This window comes from Sinocyclocheilus grahami, unplaced genomic scaffold, assembly GCF_001515645.1.
Source record: "Sinocyclocheilus grahami isolate Dianchi unplaced genomic scaffold, SAMN03320097.WGS_v1.1 scaffold236.1, whole genome shotgun sequence".
NCBI classification, from domain to species: domain Eukaryota; kingdom Metazoa; phylum Chordata; class Actinopteri; order Cypriniformes; family Cyprinidae; genus Sinocyclocheilus; species Sinocyclocheilus grahami.
In genome coordinates this window covers 72,799-86,956 of record NW_015505415.1, presented here as the reverse complement: position 1 = coordinate 86,956, position 14,158 = coordinate 72,799, and the positions used below count along the sequence as shown (strand labels likewise).

The window sequence follows — 14,158 nt, the reverse complement described above, 5'->3', positions numbered from 1 at the left end:
GCATTTGTCTCATTAAATATCCTGTTTTATTCAGAGAGACATAATATTGCCTATTCAGAGATTATACAGTATGTTGATTTTAACCAATTTCTGACATATATTGGTTTTGAATAAATGGCATTCAAGAGTTTTTATTGTATTTCTATACATGCAGCATTTCCAGCTTTTTTATTTTTGCTTCAGTTTATATATACAGAGTTCATTCACACCCCTCCACACACAGAACACTATTACAGTAAAAATAATAAACACACACACTCCTCTCACTGCTCACGAGGTCAGAGGCCTGAGGGTTATGTGTCCGTTCTCATGGATTGACTCAGAAGAAAATGAAGCAGAATGTGTCAGAAATAACAGAACTTTTGACTGGGCAGTGTAAATTCATTCATTCATATATACACAACACATAGGTCAGAAAAACAAAACCTTTGATTTGACTGAATTACATTTTAGAGAGAAAGTGTTAAGTTGAATTAAATCTGTGTGAATGTGTTCAGTTTGGAGAAATGGAGTCAGTGTCATTAAATTCTCTGGATCTCAAACAGCTTGACATCAGTGTCGTACCAAACAGGAGGATCCTCGTTACTAAAACAAGAAAAAAAGCAAATTTTTCCTGTTTTATGAGACGTTAGCCACATTTCAACATATAAATACATGCAAAACATCACACCGATCAAGTCCTAATAAAAGATATAATACAATTCATTTGTGTGACTTTCTACTCCGAGTGTAATTTTGAGTGTAGCTTCTGCATTGCCCTGTAGAGTGAGACAGAGAGCAGGACTCACCGTAAGTAGATGATGCCCCACATGTATGTGCGGAACCACAGAGCCGTGCCCTCATTGGCCTGGTACTTGCGGATGAGGATGGGATGAGGAACCGGCAGCAACCCCACCAGAGTCCCGTGCTGCAGAAACTTCAGGATCTCAGACTCGTCCGTCAAACCTCTACAAGAACAGCAAGAGCATCGGCACTCAGTCAGAGGAAAATGTAAAGTGTAACACATATCCTTTAGGCTTCAAAACTGTAAGACCACATTGAAAATCTGGGATTAAAATATAATTTAAACCTGGCATTTAAACCAATATAATGATATAAAATGAAGAAATATATCAGATTCTGCACTATTTCTATGCGATTAGGCAAATATACGATGCTCTTTGCACGTCTCAAATCATGCTGAAGAACAGGAACATGTTTTTGATCATGTCAGCTCATTAAAGCAAAAGAGAATACAATTTCAAAAGTCGTTCACTCATTCAGCTAATAATAGAATTTGTAATGAAACCATTTGCATTCAATTACAACAGAAGCATTTTTACTAGTGCTCTCAGATGTTTGGACCCATTGTGTATATTTAGGTGGTGCCATTTTTGTTGTGTGTCGTGTGTAAAACAGCCTGTCTGAATGACCAGGTTCCTCAGTATTAAATGATAAATGTGTATGTGGATCTCACTTGTCTATGCAGATTTTCTCCACCTGGGGCACCAGCACCTGCAGGAGTCTCATTATAGTCTGCAGAGGAAGTTTACTCTTCCAGAAGAGGACCTGAAAGAGAGCATGCAGAGATTGGATGTGATCAGCATGAATGTTTTGGAGAGGAAAACACATTTAATTTTCTTTCTGAAAATGTTCTCACAAATATTAAAGTCTATATGCGGTCCACACACTCATTGGTCTATACTTGAGGATTTATGACTGACCCAGTCTTGAGTAGGAGTCCAGTCTGATGAAGACGACACACGTTTCTGACTCCCATCACAATCTCCGGTTTCACTCTTCTAAGGAATAAAAAAACTATTTTATTTATATAACCAGAATAAAGTACTGTAGATTAAATGTCAGGGTCATCAGGCGATGCTGTACCTTTTCATCTTCACCTGAGGTCGGCTCAGCGTCTCTGACTTGTGTCTCAGAGCTGTGATCTGATTGGCCGTGGGTCGAGTCACTCTGCTGCAGTAAGAGTGTCACTCCGTCCTCAGAAACTTGTGATGTTTCTGTTAGTTTATCAATGCCTACAACATAACCAAAAAATTTCATATTTCTTTTAATGCCATGTCACAGCAAGGCCATTTTTATGGCAAGATCAAAGTGAATAACAAAAGTCATACAAAAAAAAAACATAATAAATCAACAAATAAGCTGTAACATTACCAATACCAGCAACACTAGCAGTACCCATCCAAAGTAGACTTGTGTGAAAATTTGGAATATTGCATAAAACACTTCCGAATATAGCAATGTTTCCATTGTTCAGAGCACAAAATTATGACTTCCTGGAAAACTATTATTATTATTATCATCACTAAGATTAAAATGATTAAAACCGGGGAAGCTCCTGCAACTATTTTTTCCTACATAATAATTGTGCCTCAGAATGTGCAGATGAAATGCAACAGCAAACGCCGTCATGTTATCTTGTGTTGCATGCAGTTGTGTGAGATTTTTGGGAAGGTAATAATACCAAATCATTTTGATGATAGACATTTCAGAATGACTGAAACAATATTTTAGATGGCTGGTTCATCTAATAACATGATCTGTTAGTCACATGAGTTTTTTTAGCACATCAAAGAATTTATTCAGTAAATGTGTTTTCACCGTAGTTTATGCCCATGTTTTCTTTTTGGATAAAGAAATCATCTGCCTCAATTGCGTGCATGTGTTATGCACATTTTAAGATTTTATGCACTGGATACATAATTTCCATCCAGCTTTTTTTAATGCCATATCCCAAAATTTGCAATAGCTTCTGAAGTGGGTTACGTACGTGGCATGGCCTTCAAGCTGGCATTCAGAGTGCCTGTTTGAACTGGTGCGGTTTTATATGGTCCTTCACTACAGGCAGTGTTGCAGGGGTTGTTGGTCTCCATGAAGACGGCATTATGGGTGCTGTTGCTCCTGCTTTTCCTCTGCAGGGCTTTCTGGATCGAGCTTACATCTGTAGGCAGGTTAGCCAGCTGGTGAAAGAGGTTGCGTTTGCGGATGATGCCGTACACCAGGTTAAAGTTACCTGATTTTTAGAAACAGAGATGAATACAGACACTTATAAGAATTACAATAAACATTCTCAACAAATATTTGAATATGTTTGTACAGTCTGTGCTGCAAAGTCCAAAGTTGCAGGATTGCATATGAAGGGTTGCTGCAGAAATGTTATATGATAAAATGATTTGCATTCAAATAAACAGACTTTTGCTGCTTCCAATTTCTTATTTTATTTGTCATTTAAAGGGAGAACTGCCACCATGACTGCGCTGACTGTATTTACAATACAAGGGGAAGTCGTGGCCTAATGGTTAGAGCGTCGGTCTCGTACCGGCAGGGATTGTAGGTGGGGGGAGTGAATGTACAGCGCTCTCTCCCACCTTCAATACCACGACTGAGGTGCCCTTGAGCAAGGCACCGAACCCCCAACTGCTCCCCAGAGCCACAGCAAAAAATGGCTGCCCACTGCTCCGGGTGTGTGTGTGTTCACTGCTGTGTGTGTGCACTTTGGATGGGATAAATGCAGAGCACTAATTCCGAGTATGGGTCACCATACTTGGCCACATGTCACTTCACTTTCACTTTACAGCAACGATGAAGCTTCAAAAGCAACTTACCATCGAACTGGTACTGAATGATGTTGTTAAAAACTTCTAGCAAAAAGAAAACCAGGTGATGGTTAACAGGTGAGCAGAACAGGAACCAGAGGCTTGAGAAAACTTCTAGCAGATGTAGTAGTTTGTTGGTTGCTACCATAGACAGACTTTTCAGGTAAGGAGACACTGAAAGAACAACAGCAATGATTTATTAGGAAGTGAAAACTTGAAATGTATGTGCATTTCTGTGAAGAAACTCGCATACCATTGACTATAATAGTGAACAGACAGTCATACAGGGGCTGCAGTCGCTGATGTCCACTGGTGATGATCTTATGAAAAACCTGTCAATCATAAAAAAATAGTTTGCATTTTAATGCTCATGCAAATCAATTCTTAAATCTTATTAGCTTATATTACCAGGAATGCATGAACTGAAAAGATGCACACATTGAATGCAACGCAAGTTGCTTTGGATAAAAGCATCTGCCAAATGCATACATGCAAATATTAATTAAGGATGCATTAAGCAATTGTGGTGCATGTAGTTTTAAAATGAAGCTGCATAAGTGAGACTGGACAACTTTAGAAAATCGGAAGACTTAAATTAAACTTTGGGTCTGTTCTTTACAAAAAGCTATAAAATGATTTCAAAATACACGCAATATTGTGCACAAGTCATATGGACTACTTTAAATGTGCTTTAATTTAGTTTTGTTTGTAGCTTTTAAAATCTCCATCGTCTCCAATATGATGTGACAAAGTCACATGAACGTATCAGTGTTCATCTCACCACTATCAGCAGGTCGGCATGAGTCCCAGCGAACACTGAAATATCCATCGGCACTCGCACACTGTACGGTTTATTCAGACGCACCCCAAAATTCCTCTCTCCACTTAACAGCAACAAGATGAACACGCAGATATGTACCAGACCGACACGTGCTGAGAACAGATACATATACACACTGACACATATGCCTATTTTTATCACACCCAGTTCATAACAATAAGACAACACAAAAAATTAGCAATATATTGAATTAAGATCAGAAAAGTACAGATAAATTTTTTTTTTAAATATGCACTTGTGAATTTTTCAAACCATCATATTATTTCACTACAAATGTCTCTCAACGTACAATAAATAGAAACGTAAATTTATCTTGTACGTGTAACAGTGAATGCTCCAGATACTCACACTGATTTGTGCGAGCGTCATTCAGATAGAATAGAATTGGTACCAGAATATCCAGCACATCACTGCTCTTCAACACATAGAACAGGAACTTCTGAAACACAGAGATGAAGAAATGTGAGCACAGAATTAATTTTCTACAAATCACATAAGAATTGTAAAAATAAAATAATAATTGAAAAATATGAAAATATTTTTATTTAACATAAAAAAATATTTTATTTCGTATTTAATTTTATTTTACAATAAAATTTGATATTTTATAAAAAAAAAAAACAATAAAATAAAATATAAAATGACACAAGGTGGCACCTTGTTGAGATCACAGAGTTTCCAGAAAAGCACCAGCAGCTCCTGATGAAACTGGATTTTCTTGCAGGAATGGGGCAGGTATGTCTGCAGCAGGGGGTTATTGAGCAGCCGGCCGATTCCTCGCAAAATGAAATGAAAATCCTACAGGCAAAAGACATGCATTTTAGAAAATACATGGGTATTATTAGAAACATAGTATGTGAGGATACTGATCATTTACAGTGTTTAAAGGTCTATTATATGTGTAGGGTAAGAGGGCTGTTGCTCTTGATTTGGGGCGGTTGTGAAGTGTTTGTGTCTCACCTCTTCTCTATGAATGCGAGACAGGTAGTTTACAAACAGGTTTTCGCCTCTTGTTGTCTGAAACATATCATGAGGAAAAATCTGATACTCAAGCTGAGCATATGAAATTATGAACTATCATAATACTGAACACAGGCGAAATGTACAAAAATGATGCTGCTTTTTCACACAAGAATGTATGCTTTTTAATGAAATGTCAATTAATTTTAATGTGTAATTTTTAATGTTTTATTCAGCACTAAATCCAGCAAAAAAAATAAATGTTGTATTTACTATGCATTAATTGTGCTTACAGTATCATGCATGTTTCGTTGCAGGATTAATTAATGTTTAATTCATTGAGCGGAATTGATTTATCACCTGGCAAATAAATAGTTTTTGCATTTTTAACTCAATTTTGATTTGAAACATTAATTTTTGGATGTCATCATAGTTGACATCAATTTGCATTGTGGGATATTGTATTTTACGAAAAACAAAATTAGTTTAGGCTCGTCTAATGCTTTTAAATGGTAATAATATTTAAGGACAGAGCATTTAAAAGTAACAATCCCATCATGTTTCAAAATGATCAAATGGAATGTTCCCTTAACGTTTGCATAACATTTTTAACACATTAAAAAAAATAGATTTTTAAAAAATTTTTTTTAGAAAACATTCAGAAATAACTTAATGTAAACATTACACTCTAAAAAATGCTGGGTTAGATACAACCCAGTGCTGGGTAAAATAGGGACAAACCCAGCAATTGGGCTGTTTTGACCCAGCGGTTGGGTTACTACACAGAAGGTTGGGTTAAACATTTAACCCAACTGCTGGGTCAAAACAACCCAATTGCTGGGTTTGTCCCTATTTTACCCAGCACTGGGTTGTATTTAACCCAGCATTTTTTAGAGTGTAGCAAAACATTCAAATACCTTTAAAACAGTCAAAATATTCAGTTTTTTTTTATGTTCAGAGAACTTTCAGAAAGTTATAACCTAATGTTAGAAAAACATTCTTAGATTTTTTTAAGCTGCGATGCTATACTGCACACATTAGTGAGTCTTGTTACCTGACATCCCTCAGCAGTTGTGTTCTTGTTGTAATCAGCAGAGCAGGTGTCAGTATTGGTGCTCAGGTTCGTGCTGGTGTTTGAGTTATCGACAAGCTCTTGCTCCAATGAAACGATCAGAGTCTGAAGCGCCAGCTCTGCTAGCATCCCCCGCTGGTCAGAGAACATCAGGTGATTGTACGGGATGCCGTACCCAACCGGATCATACGCACATACCACGTTAAGAAGAGAGGTGAAGAGTGGCAGGGCATGTCTGACAGACAGAGAGAGAGAGAGAGAGACCGAGAGAGAGAGAGAGAGAGAGAGAGAGAGAGAAAACTTTAACTGCTGCATCACCAACGAATGGCAACAAATGAGCGCATATGCGCTTACCGGTTTTCTCTAGAGCAAAAGAATGAGACCCAGGGGTTGAGTGTGTGCGTGTCAGATGGAGACTGGTATATTTCTTCTGAGAAACACGTCAATAAAAGCTTCAACAACTCTGCCCTGAGAGTGAGAAAAAGAGAGCGAAAGGCATAGAGAAATAATACTTAATGGTTTTAATCATCAAGAATGCAATAAACTGATCAAAAATGAGAGCAAAGACATTTATAAAGTTACAAAAGATTTCTATTTAAAAAAAAATGCTGTTCTTTTGAACTTTCTATTGATTAACAAGACCTGAAAAAATGTATCAAGGTTTCCACAAAAATATGAAGCAGCACAACAGTTTTTAACATGAATAATAATTAAGAATTGTTTCTTAAGCAGAAAATCTGCATATTAGAATGATTTCTGAAGATCATGTGACACTGAAGAATGGAGTAATGATGCTGAAAATTCAGCTTTGATCACAGGAATAAATTTCATTTTAAAATATATTCAAACAGAAAACGGCTGTTATATATTGTAACAATAATTCACAATATTACTGTTTTTACTGTATTTTTGATCAAATAAATGCAACTTTGGTGAGCATAAAAGACTTCTTTTGATCCCAAACTTTTGAACGGTGGTGTTGGTCCTTATTTAAATAAAAAAAACAACAGTTATTTTTCCCAGTGCAATAAGTAAGAAAAAAAAGGTCTTCAACTTTTAGAGCAGTGGTTGATGGACAGGTGAGTAGGCGGTCCTACATGGTTGTCATGGACACATGAGGATGGATTAGATTTATAATACAAATGAAATGTGGTCACATGCAAACTACAACCAGCTGTAAAGTAGGTCAGAATGTATAATAAGTACACAAGAGGGACAGGGCAGTATGAAGCGGGCGGATCTCTGACCTGTTGGAGTCATGGGTGTGATTGAGAGGCGGAGTCTGAGCAAATCCAACACCAGCTTCCCAGATGAACTCACAGCTGTCTATAGACTGGATATCACAAGGGCCATCCTGAACATACACATAATTTATGTCAATAAAATAAACTATTTATTTATTTTTCCAAATTTAGATGGACAAAAATTGCATTCCTGCTTAGGGTTTCTCAAACTGGTGTTCGCAAACCCCTGGAAGATTGTGAGGAAATGATAAAAACTTAAGAATTAATGAAATTATATGAAGAAAAAAAAATCTTTACCCTAAATGGAGCGCAAGTTGCTTTGGATAAAACAAATCTGCCGAATGCATAAAATGTAAATGTCCAAACACATTTTCTACAAATTTCTTTGTGTTGTCTGTGCAAACATTTGAGACTTCGATGCCTCTGTTTGAATGAGCAACCATTTTGTTGAATGGTGGTTTTGCCAATTTTATGTTTCATGTAATGTTCTAGATGACATTTTAAGACATGAACTAGTGCTGGTCACTTCTACGTCATTCTCATGGACTTAAGCAGGTGTTTCTTGGCCAGACTAAGTAATATGAATCTGATTTTATTAGTCAAAAGCTCTGCCAGATTAGGAAGGATTGAGAGGGTTACCGCACTGGTCCTGCTCTGGCTCTCGACAGTGAAGTCGGGACAGAAAAGCAGATCAGATATAGCTGTGAGGAGAGACTCCGCCAACGGCCGCGTGCTCTCGTCATCGCTTTCATCCTACATCAACACAGACACACACCAAATCAGTCTGTCATTCTACAAAGAAAGCATGTTTTTAATCACAAAAGCAAGACATTTATGCATTCCTTTTTTTTTTAACAGTGCAAACTTCAAGACTTCAAACTCGTCTGACAAGCGTTTGAGGAGCTATTGGCTTTCTGAAGAGTTTCACGCACAGAATGACTTCATCAATACACTCATTCTGCTCCCTTCATCTCTCTAATCACAGGGTATTTAATACGCCGTCGTTCTTGGAGACAGACACAATCAGAGCAGTGTTTAGGCTGGTAACAGTAGACCGTAAAAATGCACCGCAGAACAAACTCTCTCTAACATACACACAGCTCATGTTTTAAATAAAAGACCAAGCTAGGCAAAGCTTTGCTGTGTATCTTCTTAAAACCTGCTTGCACAGCTCATGTTCGGCGGTGACGTTCTGGGAGTGTGTGCAAACTGCATGCTTTACTTGCATATTCAACCATTTGGAGAGGTAAGAACTTTATTAACCACTCTGAAAGCAATTTTGAAATTTCCCTCACCACAGTCTTGCCCGCTTTTGGCACAGTGGACCAGAAGAATCCACGCCAGTCTGGATCCTCGAAGATATACGGCAGAATCCGAGTCAACAGACGAATGCAGCTCAGTACAGTCTGTCTGTCTCTCTCACACACACAGCCCGAGTCGGCGTTCAAAACGAGCCTTTCCACTGCCTGCAACACACACACACACACACACACACACACACACACACACTTTAAAGGTGCATAATGTTTTAAAGCTGAAGAAATGATTAGTACTTCAGAAAAGTCAGTTGATCTAAATACATTTTTGAACCCGTTACTGTTCAAAAAGAGTCTACAATTATGCGATCTATATACAGGTACATCCAAAAAAATTAGAATATCATGAAAAAGGTCAATATTTTTTGTCACTCATTTCAGAAAGTGAAACCCATATATTCTATAGATTCATTACACAGAGTGAAATATTTCAAGCCTTTATTTCTTGACATTTTGATGATTATGGCTTACAGATAATGAAAACCCCAAATTCAGTGTCTCAGAAAATGATAATATTACATAAGATCAATAAAAAAAAGGATATTTTAAACAGAAATGTCAGGCTTCTGAAAACTATGTTCATTTCTATGCACTCAATACTTGGTTGGGCCTCCTTTAGCATGAATCACTGCATCAATGCGGCGTGGCATGGAGGCAATCAGCCTGTGGCACTGCTCAGGTGTAATGGAAGCCCAGGTTGGGATACAGCACTCTGTGAACAACCAGCTTCTTTAGCAATTACATTTTGTGGCTTACCCTCCTTATGGAGGGTGTCAATGACTTCTGTCAATTCAGCAGTCTTCCCCATGATTGTGTAACCTACTGCCCCAGACTGAGAGACCATTTAAAGGCTCAGGAAACCTTTGCAGGTGTTTTGAGGTAATTAGCTGATTAGGGTGTGACAACATGACTTTCCAATATTGAACTTTTTCACAATATTCTAATTTTCTGAGACACTGAGTTTTGGGTTTTCACTATCTGTAAGCCATAATCATCAAAATTTCAAGAAATAAAGGCTTGAAATATTTCACTCTGTGTGTAATGAATCTATATAATATATGGGTTTCACTTTCTGAAATGAGTGACAAAAAATATTGACCTTTTTCATGATATTCAAATTTTTTGAGATGTACCTGTATATTTCTTTCAACTTTTCATGCTGCAGTGGTTCATCAATATGTGTGCATATTCACGCTTATCAAGACAATTCAGTCCCAAATGTAAATGTAACATATGTGAAAGAGCCTAAATATATATCGCGCAAAAAATATTTTAGAGACAAATCTAATTCACAGATGAAATAAATATCATGAGAATCATGCATAAAGCCTCAGTTGATACCTGTGTGAAAAAGGACCCAAACAATGTTTTTTTTAAATCTAAAAATTGTGTGTATTTCTGACACATTTCCAAAATCTGGTTCCTGTACTAATAACAATGCATTTTTCCTGATATTTTTTTAAGCATCACTTCCAAGTCAAAACAGACTTAAATGCATGCATGTTTACACAAGAGTCATATTATTAGGCTACAAAGCATTTATTTTATAGCATATCATAGGTCCCCTCCCATGCTGAGATCACATGACCATATTTTTTCTCATCATTAACCTCCATTATGTGACACAGGCTGTACCTTGTAACAGAGGGTTGCCAGATTGGACGGAGACTCCTCTCTCACAGCACGGATCTCAGCAGCAGGAACCAGAGCAAAAATATCCTGTGCTGTCAAGTTGACTTCAGTCCAGAACTGGTCCCAGAACACATCCTCAGAGGCCTCTACGGGCTACAAAATCACACAAGGGTCCATTTTAAAAAGTCAAGATTAAGAAAGCATAACCTTTCATAACAAATGCATTGAGATAAGATAGTGGCATCTTCGGTCTATAGACATCTTCCCCTGTATCTTCTTTCATTATTTGTCAAAACAATTTTTTATTTTTTTAAATTTTCTAACAAAATACAAAATATATTATTTTTCCTTTATTTATTTTTTAACATTCTTTGATACAGGAAAGGGTGTTGACAGAATTAATTAATGCAATTAATTAATGTAAATTCCTCATAAACAATGTTTTTACTGAGAACAATTAAAGCAGGTCAGCTTCAACTTAAATGCACGAATTTCTTTCATTATTTGTCAAAACATTTTTTTTTTTTTTAATTTTCTAACAAAATACAAAATATATTATTTTTCCTTTATTAATTTTTTAACATTCTTTGATACAGGAAAGGGTGTTGACAGAATTAATTAATGCGATTAATTAATGTAAATTCCTCATAAACACAATGTTTTTACTGAGAACAATTAAAGCAGGTCAGCTTCAACTTAAATGCACGAGCATCAGCCGTAAAACTCAATAAGAAAGGAGAAAAGCAGACTGAATGGAATTAAAACAAACAGCATGACTGATGACTGCACACAGCTGTCATGTTTTAAGTTTTTGATTCTCTCTAGTGCATAGGCTATATCTGAATGCTTTGACATTAAATGAGGAGTAAAAACTTAATTTAACATTAAAAGAAAGTTGAAATGGCCAAACGAGTGTATAAAGTTGAATATTATTAGATATTATAAGAAAAATGTTTTCCATCTGTTACACTTTAACAGCGCTTTGGAACATTTTTAACCCTACACAAATGCTTACAAAAGTCACATAAAATAAACCTGACCTGTGTTTTGGTAGTAAGTTGTATCACCGCTTTTCTGAAGTGCAGTTTGGAGTCTGAATTACCCATCTCACTCCGATCTGTCCACCGCGCACCTGTGTGTGGCGCAGGTGAAAACGACGCCGAATTGCCAATCCTACCACGGCAAAGGTTTAGCTCATGAATATTAATTACGCTGTACGGACGTTGACGTGAAATTCGCCAGCTCCCTTGGCACACGTTTCAATCGTCAGCCAATCAGATTGGCCGACTGAGCGAACATCACCTTATGAATATTCACGAGACAAGGCTTAAGTAGTAGCCATAGTAGAAATCGTTTGTTCGTGACCAGGATGCAAGCAAAGTCTTTTTTTTTCCGGGTGTGTAAAGTAAATGTTTGCTCAACGATTACTCTTTAAATGTTGAGTGCCTTAAGCATTCCGTGAATTAACGTTAAGCTGTTTCTTTAAAGGCGCGGCCAGCATTGAATACAGCGTTTCCTTTATTAGACTGCTCATTAGATACTTTGTGATTTAAGTATAGACATACAGTAAACACACAATAATATTTTCTCTGTCCCCAGTGGAAGTATATGTTTCTCTTGAAGGTGTTTAACATTTTTAGTGAAAAACCACCTGGTGTAACTGTGGATATTGTTTCCTGCACCATTATTTGAATGGTGCTTTTAAATACATAAAGTAAAATCTATACATTTGTTGTATTTTAGATACTGACAGCATAGTTATTGGATAGAACTGAAATGTGTATACTTTACTAGGAATGTAGAAATACCATTGGATGTTGCAAGGCAGAGTTTGTGTTTTCTTTATGTTTCATATGAAGCCTAACATTGCGTGGTTGCAAATGACAGATTTAGCTCATTCATTGCAATTTGGGGTTTTTAAGCTGAGACTCAGAAATGGTAATATGACTGTTTTTGCTTTGACATTTCAAAAATGGCAAAAGCAGCAACGTCAGATGACAATATTTGGCCAGTTATTACAAGCAAAATGTTTAAATGCATTTTCAAATCCATCATTTTTAAATCCAAAATTCATTCAGAAAAACATTGACATGCTTTACTTGGAACAGTCTTGTTTACATGTAATTTCGCATAACTGAAATAAACTCATGCATGCATGCTCATTTCATGCTATTCTTTTTAGTAACTGCTGGTGATGTTCATTCTTACTGTTAATTATTCTCCAAAACAGTTTGTATCTAATATCACCCAGCATTTCCTGTGTTTGGACATCATTTTGCAAAACACATTATAAACCAAGAAAGAAAAGCACATCTGATTACTGTAACATGTTACACCCCACACTGAGCAAGAGGAAAGATGATCCAACAAAAGCAGTCAGCATATTAAATTCAAGAGGCATCTTCAGATGCTTTCATATCATTTGCAGTGGTAAGTGGTGATTTTATTTATGTCTGTGTTACTGCATTGTTGCTTTTAAAGACCCCGTCTATGTTTGGAAAACAATACTATTCTTTTTCTGCAACATTAATATTTGAAAAATTATGTTTTATTTTTTTATGCATACAAATACCTGGATGACCTACTGACCCAACTGTTATGATTAATTTTACATAAATTTATGTCACATGTTATTTGTGCTCACACTTTATTTTTATTGATTGCAACATTTATTGGTGCACTTAACTTATTGTTAATGCATTTAATGTATTTTTTACTCTTTAAACTTTAACTCCTGTTGTTACAACCAAGGACAACCTTTTTTGACTGGCATAAAGAAGAGGTAATTAAAATATTGCAAACATGTAAATTACATTACATGATTATTTTTTTTTAATTAGCACTACTTTTCTTCCACAGACAAAGTTTGTCCTGCTAGTTGTGTGTCTGAACTCCTCATGTTTGGTTTTAAAATGGGAAAATGGAGAGGTATGTGTATTACTTAATATTGTGTTGAATTGTCTTTGTTTCTTTGACTACCAGCTGATTCAACAATGACAACTCTGGTCTTCATAGAAATGGTTGCTCACTAGCCTCCATCCACATACTCTGCATATTTAATATATCTGTTTTGTTCTAATGCATTGCAATATTTTTGTGCCATTGGAACAAGATATAATACATTTTTATATGCAAGACAGATTTGCTGTAAACATAACATTAAGTATAATTGATCAGTTATCAATTATGTTATTGAATTTTCTATATGTACATTTGTTGCTAAGAATCTCACAGGAATGTGATCCGTTTTTAGGTCAACATATACATATTGTTTTCATTATAATATCAGAGCAACCAGTACACAACAGAACTGCACAATGTAGTAAACTGATTGAATGGCAAGCAAACCATAGTTACACTCTTACATAATTTTAAAAGAAATTACAAACTGGTTTAAGTTATTGTTTAGAGATTACTTTTGGTTCCAGTAATGATCCACCCACATGTATTAATAAAGGCACTGTAAGATCGTGAGAGCTGCAGATCATCATCACTGT

At 36.3% G+C, this 14,158-nt stretch overlaps 1 protein-coding gene across 1 annotated transcript; it reads right to left on the bottom strand.

Annotated features, from left to right (window-relative positions):
• Positions 1-137: 137 nt before the first annotated feature.
• Positions 138-11,829, bottom strand: hid1b (HID1 domain containing b). Its single transcript, XM_016288908.1, has 19 exons — positions 11,702-11,829; positions 10,665-10,814; positions 9,009-9,179; positions 8,353-8,466; positions 7,717-7,823; positions 6,824-6,937; positions 6,452-6,704; positions 5,398-5,454; positions 5,095-5,235; positions 4,786-4,876; positions 4,378-4,529; positions 3,850-3,928; positions 3,606-3,770; positions 2,771-3,013; positions 1,867-2,015; positions 1,704-1,781; positions 1,457-1,548; positions 789-947; positions 138-585 (listed from the first exon to the last, which is right to left on the bottom strand). Exons 1-19 carry the CDS (start codon positions 11,765-11,767, stop codon positions 522-524), a joined length of 2,445 nt encoding a protein of 814 aa, XP_016144394.1. The 5' UTR covers positions 11,768-11,829; the 3' UTR covers positions 138-521.
• Positions 11,830-14,158: the final 2,329 nt, after the last annotated feature.